This window comes from Calliopsis andreniformis, chromosome 3, assembly GCF_051401765.1.
Source record: "Calliopsis andreniformis isolate RMS-2024a chromosome 3, iyCalAndr_principal, whole genome shotgun sequence".
Lineage (NCBI taxonomy): Eukaryota > Metazoa > Arthropoda > Insecta > Hymenoptera > Andrenidae > Calliopsis > Calliopsis andreniformis.
In genome coordinates, this window is record NC_135064.1 from 19,760,818 (window position 1) to 19,786,686 (window position 25,869).

General features: G+C 41.1%; 1 protein-coding gene across 8 annotated transcripts; it reads left to right on the forward strand.

Annotated features, from left to right (window-relative positions):
* Window positions 1-21: 21 nt before the first annotated feature.
* Tpnt (troponin T, skeletal muscle) lies at window positions 22-19,248 on the forward strand. Of its 8 annotated transcripts, none has more exons than XM_076393446.1 (14): window positions 22-163; window positions 2,281-2,326; window positions 4,691-4,717; window positions 10,269-10,286; window positions 14,149-14,179; window positions 14,288-14,392; window positions 14,515-14,611; window positions 15,004-15,040; window positions 15,120-15,222; window positions 15,316-15,534; window positions 15,654-15,746; window positions 15,818-15,898; window positions 16,182-16,260; window positions 18,819-19,248. In XM_076393446.1, the coding sequence occupies exons 2-14, from the start codon at window positions 2,301-2,303 to the stop codon at window positions 19,109-19,111; spliced, it is 1,209 nt and encodes a 402-aa protein (XP_076249561.1). In that variant the 5' UTR covers window positions 22-163; window positions 2,281-2,300; the 3' UTR covers window positions 19,112-19,248. The 8 variants fall into 8 exon arrangements, with proteins under 8 accessions (XP_076249561.1, XP_076249563.1, XP_076249564.1 ...); XM_076393448.1 differs by lacking the exon at window positions 16,182-16,260 and adding an exon at window positions 17,246-17,324; XM_076393447.1 differs by lacking the exon at window positions 22-163 and adding an exon at window positions 1,743-1,883.
* The last annotated feature ends 6,621 nt before the right edge of the window (window positions 19,249-25,869 follow it).

The following is a 25,869-nucleotide window of genomic DNA, read 5'->3' on the forward strand; positions in this document are numbered from 1 at the left end:
CGGACTCCACATTCCACCAGCAAAAGCTCTTCGTGCGTGCCTGTTGGAAGCATCTGTTGCTCGGCTGGTGCCCCGAGGCGAACCCTCATACCACACATTACACACACTTCTCCCACCCACCCACACGTCCACACACATAGCCACACATTGACACCGTTCGAGTGTAAGTTTCTAAATATTTCTTCATTGTGTTCAATGTTTCTCCTAATATCTATGTATATCAGTTAACTAGTGATAACGAGATTGTTCGAACTCGGTGGTGCGCCTCTACGTTCTCCGTTTAATTAGTGAGCTTGCCATGCTTCGTTAGTGCGTTCAGCTTTCTCGTCTTCGTTGCCGTTACCTTCTTCGAGTTGTCCCCCACCGTCGATGCACCTCGAATCGAAAGGAGGGGGACTGGAAAAGGAAGTGTGCAAGTGTGCAAAACATCAGAGACCGAGCCTGGAGTTGCTAGTCTAGGACGAGTCCGAAGGGTGAAAGGTCAGCGAGTTCCCAGGTATCCAACCCTTTCTCGATTACCGTGTCGAGAAGTTAACTGTGGAGTAGAGGGTAAACGGGGTTGCAAGTGGCTCGGAGCCGTCGATTGGAGATTCGGCTCGCGAGGATCGCACGACTGCCTCTATCGAAACTCTTCGCCACGAGTGGCGGCTGACCAAGCCACTGCTTAATCTACTGAAACGTTTGGACTCGACGCGTAGCAGTGACCCTCGGGCAGAACTTCAGAGGTCGAAAGGGAAACTCCGTGCGAGGGAACATTCGAATTTCCGCGGGGAAGCTTAAACAATGCACGAGCGAAGTTCTCGCCAGCTGTGGAGGAGTTTGGCTTCCGTTCTGCCATGATGCGGCCACGTGACGCGTTTGATCATTTCAGAGATTAGGAAGTTGCAAACTACCTTGGTATCGTGAACGATTTTTCATTTAATAGTGAATATAGAGAATCTATAAGACCTGGTATTTTTAAATTTAAAAGTTTTTTTTTAGGTCCAATATTTTTTATTCTTGATAATAGTGGGGTACTTTGTAGTTTTATAGAAACGAGTTTCAATATCTCTCACTGGAAATGGTTAACTAAAAATTTGTAAAATTCGTCTCAAGTTCGACGCTCGGTTAATCGCCCACAGAAATTGTTTCAATTTTCCAAATATGGCGGGTCGAAGAGAGTACCGATATAGACACGAAACGCGTTGGCGCCGCGATGGCTATAGACGCGCGTCAAATATCCCGTTTCAAGACATTCCTCTGTGACGCGCGCAATTACATAATACTGTTCCTGCTCTAACAATGTCATAACATTGTATCGTGGGAGGTACACCAGGAAACTAAAGCATTCGATCTCTAACCAACCCCCGACTGCCATCGACGATATGACCGATGCCCATTACCGTTTAATTTAAAGAGGGTAAATTAATGCAGCGCACAAGGGGGACACACTAAACAAATAATTGAGGAGGCAGAGCAATTCGGTTGATAGAGCTCGAGCAAAAACGGCATGGAAGTCGAGGCTCGAGTTCGGGACAGGAAGTGCTCGGAAAGTTCGATGCAGGAGTAACGGCAACGGAGACGAGGAGGAGGGTTCTCCATAGAGAGCGAGGGAGGCGAAAGAGAAAAAGGGGGAGAAAGAGAGGCTGCACGATGAACGAACGAAGGGGGAGACAGAGGAAGAGCGAGAGAGTCGGTTTTCTAAAATTAGAATGACGAGGAAGAGAAGGGGATGGGCTCCTTATAGAGCTTGCGACGTCGAGCTTGCGGCCAGGGTTAGCAAACTGGCACTCTCTTTCTCGTCTCAGAATATCAGATTACCTTTGCACCAGTGCATCGTCTCGCCCCTTCGACTTCCTTTCTTTTCTAGCTCTTCACCTCTCTCTCTCGCGCGCGCCAGCAAGGTTCGATTTATGCTCGATACTCGCCAACCCCTTTCCCCACCCCCACCCCCAACGCCACCCGTTTCCCTTCCCAGCGTCCCTTTTCCGGTTTGTTTATTTCAAATTTTCCGCGAGAAGTGCTCCACGAACGAAGGGAAATGGACGATCCTGATTGCCCTGCGCAAGGATTTATTGGATTTCTCGGAATTCCCGTTCGCGAGTGATTTCGGTATTTTTCTTTCGCGAGAAAGAATTCAGCACTCGAGCCTGTGAACGGGGGAGAGTCGTTTCTCCGCCGGAAATCGTGAATTGGCTTCGACGTAGACGATTTGGTCGTCCTTTTCGCTTCGCTGGTGATACCGTGATCGAGGAGCAACAAGGCGTTGTGTTAACGAGGTGATCTGTTTGCATGTTGCAGCGCCTTAACCACCCGCAAACATGTCTGACGATGAGGACCAATATTCGTAAGTATTAAAATTAATCGCAAAGTGAGCGTATAAAATAATCAGTTTAAGTCTCGACATTCCCTGACGTTCTACAGTCGTTGTCTTTCGTTTAAGTGTAGTGGTGTTTCCTTAGATTGCTGCTGAAATGTCGCGAATTATTAGTCTGACAAGACTTGGCCCAATCACTTGTTGGGACCGATCCAGGAAGAGTTCAGACTGCTTGGACTCGATGATTGGATTAAGTAGTTGGAACATGTGCCACCAGAAAAGTGAAGTTTTCTGTAATTACTATTTTATGTCAATGAGAGACTTTTCAATGGAGTGGGTAAGATCTTTTTGATTAAAAGTTGTCCATGTATAGCTTCAATAGGAACTCAGTTAAAATTGTTTGGGACTAGGTGGGCGGTTCTTACCAATGAATTCGAGTAAAGGAAGAGTAATTCAAATGTAGACTGAATTCGAAATAAGTTACCTGAGGTCATGTTTGGATTCACTTTTATCACAAGATCTTGTCAATCTAATAAGAATTTTCTCATTGGCGTAAACTAGAAATTACAGATATTGTTGTTATTGTGTATTGCAGACCTTACAGCTAACAGTAGAACTATCTCAAAAGCAAGAGCATATTTGATTATACATTAAATAGAGCCAAGAGCAAAACCAAGGGCTAGGGAAATCACAAAACAACCTATATAACTGTTTTAAGAACCCTAAGTTTCAGTATACTCAAAAGACCTTAAGTATCCTAACTCTCAGGACCCTCCAAGGAGCCTAGGCTTCAGGACTTTCCGAAAGCCCTAAACCCTAGGATCCTATAAAGGCTCTAAGTCTAAGATTCACGAGCTATCTTCACAGTAAAGATTCTCCCTCCCAAAGGCATAGTTTACGTGCTCTCGAAGGCTCTGCTCTGGCTCAGAAATACTCACAGCAGTCACAGCTATAACAGGTCTGCACTACCCTTATTTCTAAACAATCTTGAATTCGCTAAAACAAAGCCAGCAAAGGGAAGCAAGATCCTGTAAAAGAAAGAAATAAAATCGTGTTCCATCTGATAAAGCTCAGCCACGCTGAGAGTTACGTAAGGCGGACACACGTGCGCGAGACGGAGGCTGAAAAATGGTCTCAGCCACCGTTGAAATATCCATGAAATCCGGTCCGCGGAGCGTTCGAACGCCAGGGAATGTCGGGGATATTTCAGGCAGAACGTAACTTTAAGTGAGAGATAGTAGGGTGTAGCCCAGCGAAACGTCAAACGAATACGTCGCCGATAGATCACGTTCAGTGTTCCCTAGTGACGATATGCAGGGTCGACAATCGCCGATTCTCTCGTTACATTGTTCACCTCTGTCAGATCGCTACCTAAGTCGAGGATAACAGAGACCCCAAAAATCGATCGTTGTCGCACTGTGAACAATATCCACCGAAAATGAGTAGCGTCCACGTAAGATGAGAGATCGTAATTTGTGGTACCCCTCCCCCCAGATCGTGTACTACGTCGTTCGATGAATTATTTTGTCATAGATGTACCAACGCCCCTCGATTTTGCTGTGAAAGTAACACCTTACCCCTTCACACCCCTACCCCCGTGAAGCCCACGTGTATTCGTCTGGAAAAAATTGTAATTGCACGAGATCCGACCCCACCTTTGCCCAACATGAATAAGTTGCTCACTAGAAATGTTAATGGAGCATTTTGCACGGTCGAGGAGGATCGTTTTGTCCTGAACGAGTCGCGTTCCGTCTATTTTTAAGGTGCAAAGATTCGAACAGACGGATGGAAACAGTGTATACATGTCAGCGGTGAATCACACGGTTGGATCGGCTTGGATCCATATTCAGTTGGGTGGACAGGCGGGTCCAAAAATGTCGTGATAAATCAAGAGTCGCGGCGGCTGGTCAATTTTATGTTCCATCGTGTTCACGTTCGAACGCAATCCAATGAACATATGTAAAAGTCATTTAAAATATTTATTGGGTTTTTTGACGTTTCAATTTTCAAAGTATTTTTTTAACGAGGATACTGGTAACGAAGTGGTTACAGTACAATAAACCCTTATTACTATCATTTCGTCGATCAAATATTTTATTCGCATAAAATTAGGTAATTTTTAGTAGCAATATACAAGAAAAGGATAGTATGAATTTTTTGAACGATCTAATTCGATTAAATGTAGCTCTGATATGTGTTGAATAAAAAAGCATTTTTAGTGGGCAATTAAATGAAAAAACCCCACGAGAGTGCCAATTGCCCCCGCCCACCCACACCCCTGGCCCCAAGCCCCCCCATTCCCCTATTACGTTTTTTTTGTTTGCTCGACTGCCCCGTATATTTACCTATACCCTGTACACTAACAAATCTCGTTTTCCATTTTCTCTTTTGCAGCAGCGAGGAGGAGGTGGTCGAGGAAACGTAAGTGTTGCTCTGGCAAGTTGATTAGTGAATCGTTCGCATACGACAATTCTAACGTCCACGTTCTCTCGTTTTCTCATTTCAGGAAGTAAGTTCCGGAGGCGTGTCTGTGCTTAGGCGTTCGCTACTACTGCGCAGAGTCACCCGCGGAATCTTTAGTGCTCGTGGTCTTTTTTTTTTTATCCTGATCTCGGTTGTTAGACCCTAGGCTCCTTTTGAGCGGCGTAATTGTAGTCTATCGAAGTAGCTCTCTTCGTGTCGTTTTATCAAAAGATCGCTTTAGTCTCTCTTTCAACGTCCCTCTTTTAGAGAAATTAGGATTCCTATGGTTCTCGACAAGTCTCGAGAGAGATCGCTCTTTTACTTTAACGAATTTGCATTTACACGGAAGTCGATTTAAAATTACGTCACAGACTTTACCTAATTCATTTGGTAGTAGTTATAATGTTAATGACTACAGGAATTCAATCTTTGTCAAAGAGAAAATGCACTGTAAAATTTTAAAGACACATGAGTCTTTTTTTTAGGTTTTTTAAAAGCTAGTTCTTAAGAAACTTCATTAAAAATTGAATAAATAATAGAACTATATTACTTCATTACGAAATTCGTGACATTAATTTCTTCTTAATTTTAGAAGCATTTTCACAGATTAATCGATGAGCTTTTCTTAGGTTCCATCAATTTAAAACATCATGATCATCAAAATTACTTTCAAGTAGCAAAGCTGCAAAATTTTCAGTCAGCAAATTAACTAGTTTCTATGTTCTGCTACAGGGTTTATGAAATATCAATGGTGCAATATTTTCCCCGCGTCTAGGTTGTATTAATTCATTCAAGTTCAGCATGCATGTATCGTTATGTTTATCGTCACTTGTGCAACTTTATGACAATAGGCACAGGGCCATCGAGGTAATAAACATTATACTCGTTCACCAAATACGAACTCGGTTAGAATTAGAAACACGGTCCTTTTTACGAAAATAGGACACGCGCTTGGCGCAGCCTTCTGCACGGTTTACACGACTTTAAAAGAGAAAACAATCTGATCTGCTCCTGAGGCAGCTGGTAATACGATACACTGAACGAGATAAAGTTATACTATTATAAATACTTTTTTTATTATACCAGTTTCGTAAGATGTTGCATTTTATATTAATTTATATTCTTAAATACATTGTGTAACTTTGGAAAAAAAATATTTCGAATATATTTAAGATAGTATCCCTCCAAGAGTACCAATTAAAATCATAAATACTTTGAAATTTTTGTGGACATTTATTTTTATGTACATTCAAATTTTTTTCTAGTTGTTAATATTATAACTGCAATGTGTATAGTTGATGCAATACTATATGATATGAAGCCTCAAAGTACTAAAAAAGGAAATGCATATTTTGTCTCAAATTTCCAAGAATTCTCTTATAATATTTTGAATAATGACATTGACTCAAGATATTGAAAAAATGACTTTTGCTGTTCCTATGTAGAGCGATCTCTCTCGAACAACTTAAAATTAGAACAGTCGTGGTTCTCTCACGAAAATAGAGCAGACAAATGGCGCCGTGTCTCCGAATGTCTAGCAGCATATTAATTCTCCGATATCGTACGGTGAATCCAGCAGGAGGGAAACTGTTCTGATCGATAGCACGATCTAAGGTTGGGTTTGGAAAAATTCAAAGAATGGTACTTATTTACACTGTACACGTCGAGAACGCGATTCAACATTTTGCCTGGGTAATTTTTAACGGAGCTTGTTTCGCGAAAACAATTTAATGGACATTGAAACAAAATATCGAGTCGTTTCTAGACAAAATGAACCACCGAGACATATTGTTCTTTCAATTAGAAGAGGATCGAGAGAAAATGAAATGACTCTTTGATAGCGCAATACGTGGTTAGATACAAAAACGAGACACTGATTTTATCTTTTTCTATTCAGAAAATTAACTCAATTGATCGTGGTTACTTTCGAAATAGTTTTCTCTTGATTTAACACGATTAACGTCTAGTAACTTTTTTCATAAGTCAAAGTCAAGGAATTTTATTGTTTCTATTTTTACTTTATGTACCAATAAAAAAGTAGTTCTTTTGAGAACAGACTTTATTTTTGCAAAGGGTTCTTAAGCATACACAAAGATGTTTTGCCAACCAAAGCTGCTTTATAGACAAAGCGTTGCAGTTTGATGTGTTGTCTTAATGCAAAATCCTTACATTTTGCCTGTGGGGTAATTTTCAGCTGAAAAAACATTTCTGCACTTAGGACCCCTTTATATTTGCCAGATCTAGCTATCCGTTATTGTTTTCTTTTCAAAGATGAAGTCTATATTCAAGAGAACCCCTTTTTTATCAGTGGAACAAGTAAAAGCAGGAATGACAGAATTTCTTGCTAGACTTACAGAACAATAACTCATACAATTTTTTTAAGACAGTGATAGTATAATATGGAGTAACATGTCAAAGCAGAGGGATATTATTTCGAAAGTAATTGTAAATAATTGGATTAATTTCGTAAGCAAAAGAAGTTAAAATCCATTCCTATTCTTTTGTATTAGATTTTTTTACTGTTTCTAACACAAATGACTAAGTTTTCTATCAAATAAAAATTTAATTATTTTAAATGAATTCTTATTTCACAGAAGTCGAATAGTGCTTCATTCTGACTAAGTATTGACACTATAGTCACTATTTATGAGCTTATAGCGAGGGAACAGAATCCTTGCATCTTCCATGAGCCATATTTCTCGGTGATTCCATAGGGGAAAAAGCTAACCATCACTAGGACAATCGATTCGTCAACCCTTCGATAATAGAATCATCCTGACAATTATCTCAGACTTAGTTTTATGATCTCCGTTTCTCTGTTTTTTTTTCTCTATCTCTCCACCTTCCCACGCCTGAACCTCCACATACAATACACAAAAACCAACCAATCAATCAAACCACCAATCACCATCGACCAAACGACAACGCGAATCGAAAAATCCGAAAATCGAAGGCACCACGAGAGGAAGATCGAGTAAGTCTTTCTTCTGCCACGGCAGAACTGCAAGAACTCGCCTCTGCTGGCACTGTTCACCTCTCTCTTTCTCTTCTCTCTGTCTCTGTCTATCTCTCTTTTTTTCTCTTTCTGACTGTTCAAAATCTAACTGTTGTTGTACCGCCTTGTATCGATAAAAACGATTGACTGTTCGAGCATCTGTTCGTCCGCTATCGTCGCTGTCAAGTTTTCGTCTCTGTCCCTCGCTGGTCGCTGTCCACCACGCCCGTCTCTTTTGCACAAAGTGATTTCTATTGTGAGACGTTCGCTCTGTTTTACTTGCCTTCTCTCGTTCTCTCTGTACACACGTACTTTGCAAAGTCTCCTCACGGAGACCCTCATTTCTCCAGCGAGACGTTTCCTCTTCAACGTCGACGACCCTCCGCCTGCGCTTCCGACCGATATTTCCGTTCCGCGGTTCCATTCCATCATCCACGCGGTAAACGTCGCGCACAGCAACGTCTAATTTCCTGTAATTCGCGGGACAAAGCCGATCCTTCCTCGCGACGCGCTTTCCCCGTTTAATAATTCGTAATGAGGCTCGTTCCATTGTTGTCGCGAACGTTTCGAAGCAATCTCACCCCTCCCTCGCCGCCCCTTCGTGTCCTGAAGGTTTTTCAATCCCACAAAAGACACGCGAATCCTCTCGTTCGACCAGATGGATTTTTCGAGTCAAACGCCGGGGTAATCTGATATCGTTAGCAGGAACTACGGCTCGTGACGATGAAAAATCACCTGCTCCATTTTATACGTGAAACGCGTCGCGCTCTTGTCGTTCCACCATCTTTTTTTCCCTCTTTTTTTTTTTCGTTGCACTCTAAATTATTGTTCGCGAAGTGCGCGCATCGTCACCCCATCCTCGCGCTCCTTCGTGGTATTCAGCTTTGGAGCTTTTTTCGAACGTGTTTCAGATTTTTGGTAGCAGTCTGTGTACCTTGTGTATTTTTCTTTTCTTTTTGCAGTTTTTTTTTTTTGTTTCAGTTATTTCTTTTTGTACGTACATTTGTTGTCGTAGTTGGTGTTGTGGCTTTCACTGTTTCGAACGTTGCTATCGGTGGACACGTCTACCGATACGCTTCCATGGTGTAGAGACGAAGCAACGATGGCTGATCTTGTTCCACGTGATTCGTTGCGTCTCTGACGTGAACTCTGTTAGTCTGTCCGCTATGGTTATCGTGCTCTGTTCTTTGATGTTGTGCCGCTGTTGTTGCGTCGATGGTTAAACAAATACATCTGTCGCTGCCACCCTGTCCCCTCTGATACACTACATGCACACGCCTCAGGTGTCCTTTGCTATACAGTGTGATGGTTATTTCGTCGTTTCGTATGGGACAGACGCTGTTTTAAGAGAAGGTAGACGATTGAAAAGCAAATGGCGGTTTTTGGTCACGTTTCTTCTGATATTTGGTGAATCCTGAGGAACCTAATTTTCTTGAATGGAGCATCATTCATTTTCTGTTAATATACTATTATAGAGGCCTATTGTGAGCAGTAAACATTAAGCAAAATTATGTTGGAACGATGACGATAAACAAACGTGGGGACAATTGCCTAAAGTCGAGAATATTTGCGCAAAAGGACTAAGATAGACCTAGAGTTTTTGAATAATAGCAACCCTATAGACTTGAAATATACAAATTTCGAAATTTACACTTCTCTAAGAAAACTACCCTTTGTTCTATGATTTTTCTTACACTCCTTACATCAGGGTTAATTTTGGGAGAAAAAAATTATTAATTCAATAATCACTACCTATCAAATAACGCATTGATAAATCAACGCTTCTCAGAAGTTAGAGTCCAAAAATCAAGTTAATTTCGTCGACATAATTACTTTGCCTTTCTAAGGCAAAGAGTTAATCTTCACCAACAAACTGCCTCGAGTAATCCACGAACTCGCTGCTTTTCTTCTACACTTTCAATCCCAGAGACAAATCACTTTTGCTTTTCAATCGACGCCGAGGGATTCTTCGCTCGTCACACTTCGCTTAACTCTGTCCCCGCGCATCATCTCAGTCGCCTAATTCTTTGCTCGCGCGCCTGACTCGAGCGAACTGGAAAGTTTTTGCGAAACGCTATATATAGGTGTGACAAGATCCTCAAGACGAAAGAGACGGTAGGCTGCCTGTTCACCTCTTTTACGTCCTCTATAAAAAGCCAATCTAAATGGCCGCGAGCATCCCGTTCCTCTGAGCGCGTGAAACTTTTCTAACGGCTGCTCGTAAAGAAACGGACGAACGGAAGAGAATAAAAGCGGATGGAACAGCGGCAGGCCGTCGTCGATTCTAACGATGCTTTCTCTGCGTCCGATCGTGGGTCAGGATCTCATTCGAAACCGTGGGTAGAGCAAATAAATCGGAAGGGGGGGAAGAAAAAAAAAAAAAATGAAAGAGAAAAGAAAAAGAAAAAGGCGAATCGAGCGTACATTTCGCGGCTTTGTGCAGTCCCACGTTAAAAGACACGAAAAGAAAAATTGTTACTGTTATTAATGTACCTTTCCTTTCTTTTTTTGTAGGGGTAGGGCGTCCCAAAAGTAAGTTGAATTCTCTCGAGGGTGTTTACACGTCAATAATACTTCCTTTGTTCTTCGGCCGCTCTCACACACTCCCCCAACCCCCAAGTCCGCGCTTTCTTTCGAAGCTTTTGGCGGGAACGAGACTTCCGATCATGACTTTGATAGCTTATCGATCATTCGAGAGAAGGAATTCGTAGGAAACGGTGGGAAATCATTTTGCTGCGTCTCTGATAACTTTGCCGCTCTTTTGTATTCTCAGTGAATGAGGAATTGAAGAATTATGGAGTTGGAAGATGTTTTTAGCATAGAAGGATGATTCAGAAGATTATGGCTGCGATTACAGTGGATGCGTTTTCTGACAAATATGTCCGAACTATTTATCGTATGAGCCAGACAAGTTCAGACATATTCGTCAGAACATCAGTTCGTCAGAAAACGCATCCACTGCAACCACAGCCGAAATATTTTCGAGGAAAGCAGATCCTTCGATTGTTTGACGTTACTCCCAGAAATTGGAAACCTGAGTAACTATAATTTTCTTTGGGGGTTCTTGACCGTGTAACGCAACAATTAGAAAGGAATGACGTATTCGCTCAGTCGAGTAATTTACGAGCGACAAAGTTGTTTAGATGAGAAGTTTTAAGGCTTTTGACCGTGTTATACAGGCTGCAGTTGCATAAGGGGTGCGTGCAACTAACTATAACTTGCGACGGCTGGACCACTGCCAAACGTTTCATAAATATGTGTACGATAACGTAATGCGGTTTATTCTTGTACCGAAGCTGCGGTGTCCGTTTGAAACGTACCACGTTCTGAGGTGATGCAATCTAATTAGCGAACAAACCGTTCGATGGAAAAACGCAGCCCATTCTCGGGGGCGTTCTTTACTTTGCACCGAGCTATTAAAGAGATCAACAATTTCGCTGTCCAGATAAGGAGAATTTAGGAGGTCGAGGACAAGTTCATTCCTTCCTTTCGGATTCAGGAATCCTACAGGTGTTACAACTTAGTCAGTCTTTTTTTTTGTGAAACTTGTCGAAAGATCCTTTTTTTGCGGGGCTGTTCTCATTTGGAGCTATGTTTATAAGATCAGTTCTTGGGAATATTCTTTTATACATGTGAACCTGTATTTGAAATGTAAACGTAACTAATAATAATGTTATCCAGAAAACATTCAGGACACATTTTGAATACTAAATCTGTACAAAAAATTTCTTTTCAAAACTTCTTATGACAAACTTCCGTCAAATGGAAACACCCCTTAACAGTGCCTATTTTTTTCCAAAAACTTCTCCGTATTATATGTAACTCAATCTTTCACGTTACTACAATAGTGAAAACGTGTGAAAACTCCTTTCAATTTATTCTTCGTTATTCCAAGAAAAAAAAGAAACTTCCCCGCGTTATACGTAGACCGTTTCATGTCACAATTGTTCAATACACCATGTATGTTATCATCCGTGTTTAATGTACCACCGAAGTCTCGATCCTGCCAAATAAATGAGTTTAATAATTCGTGATCAGTGCTCGAAGCAACACCCCCAACCCCCAGCTCGTGTATCTCTGTTTCTTTCAACCCCACCCCCTCGTGTTTTTCTTTTTGTCTCTTTTTCTCTGTCTCTATCTCTCTCTCTATCTCTATCTCCCTATATCTGAATTAATCACGAATTAACGGCTCTGTACATAATCTCGTGTGCCCATATACGTATACTGTATACAAACGATTTGATGACTCCACCACGTTTTCGTTGATCTCGTGTTCAGCCAACTATTTGGTGTCTGTTTCGTTTTTTTGTGTCCTGCGTTTCCTCGAGTCGTTTTCGTTCTTGCTCCTCTCTACTTCGTCACCCCTTCGTTCAACCAACCCTTCCCTCCTCTCCTCCCTACCTCTGTCCAGCTCCTCTTTGTCACGTTCTGTTGTTGATTTTGTTGGTATTGCGCCATAATCAATCGACCCGCAGCAATAATCAGCCAATCTCCTCTCAAAAGTTTTCGGTCTCTTTGTCGCAGAAAGATCGGCTAAAACGTTAGGGGAGGTCACTGAATTTTCGTGGGACACAGTGTCGTGTGCCGTCCGACGGATTGTTTCATAATATACACGGTTGCGCAATCGTAGCTTGCTCTGCCAAGTATGTTGAACGTTGTTTATGATTTCGAGTAATACTGACCAGGACCAAAGTTTGGAAACGGTCCCATTCGGTTGGTCTTGCTATTGTGATTTTTCGTGGCTAGTTTGCGAGGGCAAAGTGAAGCTTGGATTTAGTCTAATTTTGAAAATGATTTGAAAGAGAAATTTGAAGCTCAAAGGGGTGTACGAAGATCCAGTGGCCTCTCGAGTGACGCGATCGTCGGAACCTCATCTTTTATGTGAACTGGCCAGCTCCTTGGCTTTCGACTGTGGCTTTTTCTCATGACGCTGTGGATAATAATTGATAATAAGAATGATGATAGCGATGACGCTGATAACGGTGGCGACTGTGTGTTGCTTGCATTTGAGTTGGGAAAGAAGAAGAAAATGTCTGACGAGAAGAATGAGTGCTGGATCTTTGTGCTCCATTTCTATCCTGTTTATCCTCTGACATCATCTTTTTTCTTTTCTTTTTTTTGTTTTAAATGAAAATAATCATTTGCCTCGGTTTCGTTAGTAGCTTCTCACTGTGAAGATAGCGCTTTCAAATTTTCGTTGTTCTTAACTATGTTAGAGCATTTTCGATTCATTTACATGGATTTAATATTTTGAATTTTTTTATAGTTTCTATTTACTGCCTCAGTTTTGTTTCAGACACGATTATTCTTGTTCTCATTGTACGCTGCTCAGATTTGTCGAATTTTCTCTTCGAACCTGCTAAATCGCTTCTGTGAAAAATGCTTGATCGCTTGTTCTCAAGAGCGGCTTCGTGCCACTTTTTCTCAGCTAAAAACTAAACGATGTGTCCCAGCGATCCCTGCGATCCAAGAATCAAGCGTCTATTTCTTGTCACCGAGGAATCATCTTTAAAATTAGAGATCCTTCCCTTACGCTCAAATGGTCCTGGATTCGATCCACCTCATGCAATATAATCTATCGCGTTCCCACACGAGGGAATATGAATTCCGAAATCTTTGAAGAGTTTCCAAATTTCTAATAATGTAATGTTCGACTATTGCAAGAAAGCGTATTTTCCTTCTAGTAGAACTCTACTACATTTTATCGCACTTTTTATTTTAATGTCTCTTTTAATGATCTATAATATTAATTTACCAGTGCTGATTTCTTTAGAAAAGATTCAGTAGTGTCTTAAAATTATCTACTACCATTTATCACTTTTTTAAAGTAAAAACACTAGTAACTCCAGACACCATATTTATTTTAGCATAAACCTAGTACGTATAGATTCAATTTTCAATACAAAATTGAAACTCAGACATTTCCCACAGACCCTCTCATCTATTTGCAAATATCCTCCGATTCTAACAGATTTTTTCCAACTGATCCATTTCCCATGCTCCGGCGAACTTTTCTTCTTTCTCACACTGCGCACCTAATCTTCTTCTATCCATGCGCTTTCGTACACTTTCTCTGTCTGTCCGTGCGTCCGTCCGTTTGCGTCTGTCTGTCTGTTTGTCTGGCTGTTTGCGTGTTGCGCGACGAAAGGTAAAGGGCAGGGGAAAAGTCAAAGAGAAGCGCAGAAAAAAAAAAGAATTTTAAAAAATGGAAAAAAAAAGGAAAAGAAAAGAATTATTCGCCACGAGAGAGAATGGATGAAGTGTAATAAATAATCGAAAGTGGAACGTGAGAGTGGCGTACGGAGTTCTGGAAGATCTTGCGAGATCTCTCCGGAGGACGAGGCGGGCAACAACTAAAGAGAGTTACTTTTGTTTTCGTTCCGGCCTACATCAGGGACTCTGGGGAGAATCCCGAGTTTATGAAGGTGAGGAGAGATCCCTGGGATCTCGTAGATACGATATCGGGAGTGATTTAGACGCGACGCGTATTTACCATTCCCCGACGTTTCTTTTCTCGGTGAACGACACTACAGAGGCAGGAACAGAAGAGGAGTGACCTAGACGAACAGCTCAAGGAATACATCGCAGAATGGCGAAAGCAGAGAGCCAAGGAGGAGGAGGAGCTGAAGAGATTGAAGGTTCGTAACAGCGCAAACGGTCTTCACCCTCTCTATGTTATACACTAGCCACGGGGATTCCCAGTGGACCGTTACCGTCTTCCCATGTATCTTTTATCGGCCCTTTTATGTGTCCTACGCAGGAGAAGCAAGCGAAGCGCAAGATCACTCGCGCGGACGAGGAGAAGAGATTGGCTCAGAAAAAGAAGGAAGAGGAAGAACGTCGCCAACGCGAAATCGGTGAGCTTTATCCCACTTTATCGCGTTTCAGTGCCCATACGATCCTCTGACAAATATCGCGCCCTGCTATCACAGAATCGCCAATTTCTTGCTACTTGCGCGATACCAGAACTTCTTAAAAGGGATTCCAGACGAATGGCATTTGAATGCAGCATGCATCGACATTTTGTGACAAATGGACGAAAATTTGGAAGATACAAATCTTAAATGTCTCAAATAACGTGAATCTGGAATTTTGAAAAATCTCAATATTAAAATTTTTGGAACAAAATGTAACTATAACTAGACACTTGTATACTAGTGTCTTCTATTATGATAGTAGCGCGCGATATCGTTTAGTGGAGCCTACTTTAAGCTCACCCCGACTCACTAACTATTTTTCTAATCCCCAGAGGAGAAGAAACAACGTGATATAGAGGAAAAGAGAAGGTACGTATGTTCTCCATTACCCGATCCCTCGTGCTCCGCGTTTATAGCGGAAGATTGATCGAAAGGATTATTCACGCAGGCGTCTGGAAGAATCAGAAAAGAAACGTCAGGCTATGATGCAAGCGATGAAGGATCAAAGCAAGAAGGGTCCTAACTTCACCATCACCAGGAAAGATCTGGCAGTTCGTATAGTTTCAGAGAATAGATGAATCGCAGTGTGGCGTGTTCCGAATCTCTGTTCCGGGGTAGCTAATGTACTTTTCCGCTCGATACAGGGTAACCTTACGTCGGCGCAACTGGAGCGCAACAAGACGAAAGAACAGCTCGAAGAAGAGAAGAAAATCTCGCTGAGCATTCGCATCAAACCCTTGGAAATCGATAACCTGTCCATTGAGAAGCTACGGTCCAAGGCTAATGAACTCTGGGATACCATTGTCAAGTTGGAAACCGAGAAATACGATCTTGAGGAGCGCCAGAAACGCCAGGACTATGACGTAAGTACCTCTATAATGTATTTTCATCTTCACTGCTTCTATAATATAACGAAAAAATGGAACGTCTGCAACTAGCAATTTCATATTATTTTACGATTAACTTTCATGTTTCATTTTAGCTTAAAGAATTAAAGGAACGTCAGAAGCAGCAATTGAGGCACAAGGCTTTGAAGAAAGGTCTCGATCCCGAAGCCCTCACTGGCAAGTACCCTGTAAGTACTACCACAGTAAGAATCTCGAAACATTTAATAGCTTTCCGGTTAATACTGATTTTTTTCCTTAGCCCAAGATCCAAGTTGCCTCCAAATACGAACGTCGTGTGGATACCAGGTCCTACGATGACAAGAAGAAGCTCTTCGAAGGTGTAAGTATGCCCTTTACTGATTAAATCCGTCGCTGATTCTTCGAACGCTCGCCTAATCTGATTGAAAAACGATTTGACCAATCGAAAGCCAGAATATTAGATCCCACGTTACTTAAACAATCACAAACCTCATTGAACTTTGTTCAAATGGCTGGGCCTTGGTCCACGTGGGAAAGTGAAAAATAAAATAGAGAAAATGAAAAAGAATAAGCGACAGAGTTGGTTAGGAAGTAGTAGCTATAGAGAAACGAGCGATTAGTGAAGAATATCGATTGAATCGCAGGGCTATGACACGCTTCTAGCGGAGTCCAACGAGAAACTGTGGAAACAGAAAACAGAACAGTTCATGAAGCGCACCAAAAGTGAGTCTTCTCGAGCACTCTCTCTCCCCCCTCCTCTCTGTTAGTGTACCACCCCTCTTGCTTGCGTTGCTGGTTGAAAATCCACCCAATCCCTCTTCTTGCTCACCCCACAGGATCGTCATAGCGATCGTGTTTCTAATTCGTGTTGGATCCCCATTTACTAAATAGCACAACCAGAACACACCAAAGAGCATCGAAAACGTTGCCACACTCGCGTTTGTTTCATCAACAAAGTACAGCGCACGAGCTTTGGTCCCTGATATTCATCGTGATTCATTACCAGGGCGAACGTGAACACAATGCTCACGAATTAGTCCCGCACAATTTACTGCAGACCTTCGAACAATAGATACGATCGTTCATGATTCCATTTGCGTTGATTTGCGCCTGGCAACATCAATAGACATTTATTTATAATTTTTTCTACCCTCGGAAGATACGCTATCAAAGCAAATGGTTCAACGAGAATAGTCATCATCAAACCACGCTAAACACAAACCTCAAGACACGACTATCTTTTTCTTTTTATTATGTCCTTGCTCTACGATTCTCAAGACACTCTCACTCAATACGATCTTCACCACTCAACCACACGCTTTCGTTTAAGATTCGTCACACCCCGACATCTCTGTCAAGTGACTAACGCCCAGTTTACGTAACCAGAGAATACAACAAGGTTTTGTGTTACGAGAATCCGTCATTAACAACTGGTCGTGAGACAATGTCAAGCTAACGGTTGTTTGGTTGATCGTGACATGTGCCTCCCTCAACGTCCAACCGATTCGTTAAGTCACGAAGAAGGCTCCAGCGGAATTACGTGTAAATAGGACTCGTTGATATGTACCCCGTGTTACCCCTTCAACCCCTTGGCACGCCACGGAGAGATTCAAGTGGCAATGTCTCGAAAACCGAGGGAGAGGTCCAGGCGAGTGCCCCCCGTGTGACGACGTATCCTAGCATGCCATTTTGTCCATTGGTGTTTCAGGGTCTGACCGAACAGCAGAAGGAATCCATAGAGAAGCAGTGGGCTCAGCAGAAGGAGCAATTCCTTGGTCGTCAAAAGAGTACGTATTTTCGAATCATCTTCGAGCAAACGCGTATGGTGAAATTTTTAGTAAATATTATTCGTGACATTAAATTCATAGGTATTTCAACTTGTCAACCGAATTACAACTTGGATAAAAATGTCTCCAGAGAATTCGAAATCCCTATTTATATAACACCTTGCATTCTAGTAGTAGGTTTCTGAATTTAACTTTAATATAATGTTAGTATTATAATACATTATGATAGAGTTATTAGAATCCTTTAATGAAGAATGATTTATAATAGCTGAGAGTTTAGGAGCACCTCCTCTATTGCATTTCATTAAAAAACACTACTCACAAGTACTTATTATTAAAAACGAGAATAAATCGAGTCGTACCTGATAATAGAAGCGAAGATAGAAGTTTCAGGGTTTCATTGATTACCTCCATGCTTGCTCGTATTTTCATTTCCTTTATTCCTGCAACAATCAAGATTTTCAGTAATTCATAAATAAGAAATATAGCTTTAAAATAATTCTACACTCTCTCAAATATAATTAATAAAGCTACTACTGCTATAATTACCGATTAGGGCAGTGAGGGCTTAGAAACTCAACTAAATCAACTGACTCGGTTCGAAGTATAAGTGTTACTATGAAACTTTCGCGTCTAAATTTGTTTTGCTCAATCTGGAGGTATTTTCACCCAAGTTAACTTCGTCGGTTAACAGGCTAAGGGTACAAAGTGAGTAGAAGTTTAAACAAACCCCGTAGCTAGGAACTGTGTTCCTTCGTGAGTCCAACGGAGAATTTTCCGTTCAACAGGTTGAAAGTAGTTTCAGAGTTGTTTGTCGGGAATAGCAGGAAGATACTCGGTGTACCAAGGCGAAAAGCGTTCCATTGTTTTCCGCGCGTTTATTATTTCACCGTGCCGTTGTCGTGCGCGTTTGCTCGAGACACGGGTCTTGAAACCTGACCAGAACGTTTTCTGGAAACTGGGTCAAAACTTCAACGGCCACAGAGAGAAGTATATTTTGACATTGTCGAAGCAGCTCGTTCGGTGGAAAGCGAGGAGGAGAAAAGTTTTCGCGAAATTGGAGTGTGCCCGTACCTTCCTGATACCATACCGGTTTCATTTCTCGGAGAAAGACCAGCCGTTTGCAAATATCAACACTTTGTGTGTTCCTTTAAAAGATAAACAGCCGACTGTGTTGTTAACTACCTTGTCTGTGTACTCCGAGAGGGAAAAATTGCAGCTTGAAAAAGGGGATCTTGGAACAGAATTTTTTATGAAAAAACGGAGGTCAATGTTAATCCACAGACCACTGGTTAACCAGTATTTGAAATTCTCAAATATTGACTTTCACATTCTAAGCTCAATTTTACTCTGAAAAATAAGCTGGCCTTGCAGTTTCTTTCGCGAGAAAAAAGTAGGTATCTAAAATCCTCGCTATCATCGTTCGAGCTGCGCAATCAGAAAGAGCTCCCTTCGAGAACGACCGATAATGACGTATCAATTTCTGCAAAACAGCGAAGTTGCCGAAATGGTTCGGAGAGAGGCCAGGCAAGAAGCCTGGAGACCCCGAGTCCCCAGAGGGCGAAGAAGACGTGAAGGCTGCGGCTGAGGACGAAGAACTGGAGGAGCCACAATTCGAAGAAGAGGAGGAAGAAGAGGAGGAGGAGGAGGAAGAGGAGGAGGAAGAGGGAGGAAAAGAAAAGAAGGAGGAGGCCGAGGAGGAGGAAGAGGAAGAGGAGGAGGAGGAAGAGGAGGAAGAAGAAGAAGAGGAAGAAGAGGAGGAGGAGGAGGAGGAAGAGGAGGAATAGAAGCCTCTTCTGGAGAACCGAAACCTAACCGCAAATTCAAACGATCGATCATCAATCAATCTCGAAACATCCTTCGAACCGTCGAATATAGTCGTGGCGGCAGTAGAGGCAACAATGGCGCCCCATTGTCCCAGAATCTCGCCGTTATAGGTGGCTTTTCGTCTCGAGCCTCGCGCGACACCATAACGGTACCGAGAGGACGTCGCGAGATAGCGGAGGACGCCTACACGCTGCTGTCACGTCTGCCCGCGGATGACCTAACCTATAATGGCGAGGATTCCGGCGAGATACAACACGCTGTTACTACTTCTCAGCTGTTCTACTACTACTACTACTTCTACTACTATTATTCTACTACTACTTCTATTGCTACTATAATTATTATTATTATATTGTACAAAATACACGCACACACAATTATTAAAATAAAACGGTTTATCGTATAAAATTCCCGGGAGGAATCTTCCCCCGCTCCTAAAATATCATTTCGAATCGAATCGTTGGTCCCAAGGAAAAAATCAATTTCGCGAAACGCAGAGAGACGAATTCTAACCTCCATCTAAACGTCGCTTTCGCATTCCTTTGATCTAGTTAAAGAACGCGTAAACTTACGAGAACACACACTATTTATTCACTTTAACACGAATAAACACGAATGTACTGTAAAGTTGACGTACGATTGAGGGTTAACAACATGTGACGTCATGCCACTACGTTCTACGATGTTGTACGAGCTTAACCTTGTTTACGTCACGTAATAGTATCTATGCAATACGATCGCGTACTCACAAGAATTCTTTTACTGACTAAAACACTATCTTATTACAGTTATTTTTATCTATGCAATATTTATAGTATACTTACTTCACTTTTATGGAAGCATTCTTCTATCACGAACGCCGTGGGCTGTTCGAAAATAATTAATCTTCCGCGTCCATGTACACAACGTCAGTGAATCACATCGTTTCGTGGTTAAAGACACTCGAAATACTTCGTTCTACTAATTAAAGAAACACTGACGCGCAGGGTGGCTAAAACGGTAGTGAACGCGATTATATCGATCGATTTATGATCCCACCGTAAATATTCGACAAACGTAATGACATCTAGGATTCGCGCCAAAACTTTATAAACAGGTACAAGGCGCGGAAGTGCTGCCAACGAACGTCCCTCGTCAAAACAAGTAACACGGCTACGGTGTTCAACGGCAGCTGTCGCGCGAATTTTAGTACCTTAGCAGATTCCGTGTCCAAAAGAATTACTTTGCAACGCGAGAATTTCAACACGGAAGTAGCAATTAACTGTTTCGATCGTAGACGTAAGTTTTGCATTCACAGAATCCGAACTTTCTGCTTGTGTCTGTTTGGAACGAACGTCGCGTTCAGAGACAGAGGATTAACAATTCGGATGTAAGGTAATTTGTGGTTTCTTTATACGGTGGAAACATTGAGAGAGGTTATTTTTGTAAAATATCGAATATTTGACGATCGTATCTAAAATGTAGGCAAAATTCAGTAATTTCAGTTTTACCTAAAATTCTTATATTTCTATTGAAAAATAACTCATAATTGATCACCTTTCAACATTTCTCATTTTTCGGGATTCATCGTTTAATTGTACGACGAAAATGTATTTTATCCGTGAATGCTTCCATTGTCCGAGTTCGTCTGGTACGAGATAGTAAAATTGACGACTGCCGACTGTCAAAAGGAAATCATGCAAATTTGCGGTGTTAGGACCGCAGTACGTTAAAATTCAAGGCAGGCTTCAGTGACGGAACAATGACGCGAGCATGAAGTTAGAGCGAGCCAGAGGCGGCTTTCCGTTTCTCTCTCTCTCTCCTTCTCACGCGCATACTTCCGCCGACGTTCTCTCTTTCTCCTTCCCTTTGCAACTCGTCTTTGTCTGCCCTGGTCCCGCGAGTAATAGAAGCGATACGGTATTGAGCATTATCAAACAATTCGAGAATCTGTTCCTTTACTACACATTAATTAATCGATCAATTGATTGTGAGGTAGTTTCGATCATGTATGCATTTCATGTTAAGTTAACCTCAATGTTAGGGTTGTTCACCCATTGGTTCACGCTAGTTGTAAGTTTTAAAACATTTGAGATTATTTTGGATATTATTCGAATTTTGTTAGTTTGAGAGACTTCTATTTTTTATTTATTATTTATATGTATATGTTTTGTATAGCATGCGTACAGTCGGAGTTAGAATTTTAAATATACATACAATGACTCAGATTCGTGTATATTTAAAGGATTATTTAATTTTGCAGTTGGAAAGTGAGATAGGATAAGTTACATATTTTTACTTTCGAGAAATTGAGACTGAAAGTTTTGAGTTTGAATATTGCAAATTTTATTTTGTAAACTTCAACTAGGCTGGAATATTAGTTATTTAATAGTTAAGAACTGTTCGGTTTTCCTAATTTCTAGTTTTCCCATTTATTTCTACAATAATTTTCAAAATTCAAATAACAAATAAAATATCATAGTAATCAAAATTTATATAATTTACGAAACTCGAATAATATCCAAATTACTATTTCCATCGAAATTTTAAAATCAGAACAAATTCAAATGACATCCAGAAAATGGCGGTCTTCGAATCGACAAAAAATCCATAGGTAATAGATCGCCACTGCAACGCCACGAAATTCAAACTCGCGACCTCTATACTGCTCAACCATAGAAAAAACCAGTACCTACTAAAAATATTTCACTACAATTTTGCACAGAAACAAGATACAGAATATTCAAAACTATCAAAAACCTCTATAAACTCAACATCACATTTCCCTGCAGCTACTGCCCTTCTCCATACTCAAGCAGTACAGTCGTTCCACCTGGCGGCCGCGAGTGTATTACTTCCATCGCTAGCGTACAGCCGCGACTATTTATAATGGGTAGCGTTCGCTCGCGTCTCGCGTATTTCTCCTCTCTTTTACGCGTCCTCATCCTCTGTTTCCGACCGCGTCCCTCTTTCGGTCTGCAGAACGAGCGATCGTTCCTTACGCGTCGTTAATAGTGTCGCGAAGCCTTCGTCCAAGCCAGACTGCGCTGTCCCTCCTCTCCCGCCCTAAGGGACTGAAAATAGAGTGACCGCGAGAGAGGGACCGACGCCTGGCGACGCTGCAACCGCGGTGTCCTGACCGCGTAATAAACAACGAGCGTCGCCGAGGGGAGGGGGACAGTCGCGTGTCAGTGGAAGAACTCGTCGCGCCGCGACCTGTTGCCGGCCGCCGAAAAAGATCGGCCGCTGGATGTCGCGCTAGTGTCGGTGAGATCGTTGTGTGTCCGTTTCTCGAGCGGGAACGGGGAATGATCGTGTGTCATGGCGGTGAACGCCGCGCTGAACGGCCACGTTCGCATACGCGTGGCCACGGTGATGCTGCTCGCTGCCATGGAGAGAAAGAGAGGAAGGATGAGGAGCTGACTGCGAGGACACCGGGTCGACCACGTGGAAACTACTCCCGATGAGGTGAGCGAAGCGTAGAATAATTCGTGCGCAACGAGCACAAAGGATGCTGCCTGTGAACGAGTGACGGATGCACCGATACAGTTACTTTGTTATAAACTCGCTGTAGGCTGTGGGTGTAGCTTCATCGACGAGTTTCGAGTTCTGTAGATAGACGTTTCTGAATTGAATTTATTATTACTGGTAGCTTGCTATGGTTTTCGTATTTTCTAAGTACTACGGTTTTATGTTATATATATGGTAGCTTAGTTGTGGTTTCTCTAAATGTTGTACGTAGTGTGTAAACCTAGAGGTAATGTGTAAGGAGCAAGACTTGTGCTCCAAATGTTCAAATAATTTTAGTGTTGTGAATGTAGCGGCGAGCTTATAACAAGACTGTTGAAGTGTCATCGTCCTCGTGTCGCTTGCGCGACTCGACGTATGTTTGAACGAAGGGATTCGTTCCGCGGAGGCTAAGCGAATGACGCCTCGCGCTAGCGAGCCGGAACTCGGCGGAAATTGACGATTTCTGTCGAGGGACGGACGACGTCGGCCTCACTGTCGTGCTAATTCGCGATTTCCCGATAACCGAGGGGACGCGATAAGAATGGTTGCGAAACGTGGGAATAACTTTACATCCAATAAGGAGCGTGAAGATTTGGAGGTTTGAATTTTTGAGGATTGATGAAGGATGTAGTGTACGATGATACAGAATGGTGGCGCTGTAACGTGTTTACGGTTTTCGATTTATATCGAGATAAATGACGTTTAAGAAAAGTGGCGCGAAACGAGGAACGTTGGACAGGGGCTCTTTTGCATGATGGAATAGATAGAAAAAAATGATATGGAGATTCAGCGTTTCTTGGGAATAGGAGCGTGAGATAAATTGAATGTAATGTGACAGCGGTGTCCTTGACGTTGGCTACATTCACTTTTCAGTTTCGAACCAAGGTCAGACGGATGACGTCGAGGCCTTATTTTTTATGGTTTTGTTTTATGAATATTTTTTATTCAATTTTATTTAGCATAAAATAATCTGTGGGAGACATTATAACTGAGGTCTTTGACAAGGTCATATAATAAGTCTTATAGTCAGCATATTTATATAAATATTTTTTGTTACTTATGGATTAATTTTCTTCGGTACTCTATATTTTTTTAAATATATTCATATACTGTTACTCTGTATTCATATACTTCAATGAAATCAATAAAATACATCGAAGTATTCATCGTCTTCGTCATGCATCAGAGGTATCTTTAGGTTGAATTGACTTAATAAGTCTGGCATGTGTAATTAAAGACATCTGCGTTGAGCTTGTTGATTAAAATGATTGTTTACGTTTTAGACTTGAGGCAAGGTTATTTATAACGCGGTTCCTTTAAGTACAGGTTAATAAGATAATACTTTAATCGTATGCAGTTATCTGTAGAAGGCTAATGTGTAATATGTATTTCGCAGATGAATCGGGGAATTTACTTGGTATTTAACAGGAAGGTCATTTTCTGCAATTGTTCTGATTACAGAGTCACATTGTTGAGTCTTTTCACAGTTAGATACATATACATGTCTGCAATTTCAGTGATATCACAGTAATTCCTATAATAGAATAAATAATTTCATTTAAATATTTTAGAAAATATTTTACTTTCATCTCTGTATTTTAAGTCTCTTTTATTACTTAAGAAGGAGTAAAATATTCGGTTTTTCATAAAACTCTTGAAATATTTCTAGAGACATACTTGTGTGCCTGTTTCGCGAATTTCATCTCATTTCTTTGGAACATTCTCTTCATTTGTATGATTCCTGTAACATGTTTCTTCCCTATTTGGAAGGAAAGTATATCCTTTGTCTGCATAATACAGGAGATGGAATTCATATCGAAGCTTGTGCTACACTGCTTTCCAGTTAAGGTTGGGAAAGAAGCTTTTACCATAAATTAGCATTCGTACAATGTTTTCGTACTTACTCTCAGTTTTCGTGCAATGTTTTTGTATTTACTATCAGTTTTCGTGCTCGTTTCTCTGTTATTTCTTGCCACTTGATACGGTTTTACTCTTAGTTTAATTTATGGAAGACCGCGATAAGCAAGGGCTCAAGTTAAACACTACAATTTCCATGAACTTGTAGTTAACAGTGAAATTCCTAAGATAGTTCATATACTTTTCCCTTTTTTTCTATTCTCAAATATTTCTGCATTAGTATACTTTAATAGCAAGCAATTCTCGTGTTAAGAATTTAGTAGAGATTTAATTTCAATATGTCGTAATGTTATTCTGTAGTATGATCCACGATTAAAAATAATAACGTCGCAGTAAGAAATAAAGCTGATAACATATCTAAGGATGAGGGACGTTTAAAGATGTACCCTGTACAGATGGATTGAAATTCCGTCGCAGATTAGAATATATCGATTCACGAGGGATTAAACGCAAACTGTGCGTTGCATGATCGTGCGATTCGAGCGTTTCGAGATTGGCTGCTAGGATGGCCCATATAGGTTGCAGATTCTTGCGTAATAATACATAAGAGCCTTGAATACATATTTCCTGTTATTGCACGTTTGTGAGTGAACAAAGGATGGGTTGCGCCTAGAACGGAAGCGTTTCATTCAAATTACGGAGCTACTTATGCCACTTGCATTATTAATGCAAGTGTTCGTCGCTGTTCTGACGGTAAATGACGAAAAATTTGCGACTTCTCTGCGGAAAATTATTCGAGAAATATTTCAAATTTAACGTGTTACGAGCGCTAGAATTTCCACGTCGCGTACAGATTAATACTGATAACACGGTTAAGTTAGCTCATCCGGTGCATTTTACGCTCCACCTACATAAAAGTTGACCGTTTATTATTCGCGCTCTGGCTTCATATTAGTGGTTATATAGTCTGCTCGGTTTAGGTGTATGTATTTAATCATTTTTTTAGTACTGAATATACGAGGAAGTTAGAATTCACTTTGTGAATATCACAGGTCATATAAATATAAGTATTAAAGGTCAATTGGTCACAGTCACAATTTCGAGTATCTATTGTAAATATATCTGTGTTGACGTTCTTTTTTCTCCTTTTTTTTTTTTAAGAAAAAAGTGTTTTTATACCTATTTCTGACAGTTTTAAAATACAAAGTTATTTTAATTTTGAAATTATTAAGATTTTATATAGGAAAATCACACCTTTCTACATAAATTTATGCAGATGTGATAATGCATTTTCTCGTTTAGAAGAGGCCGATAGGAGATAATTTATAGTGATACAGGCTGACATAACTGGAAGCAATTTTCACGTTTGCTA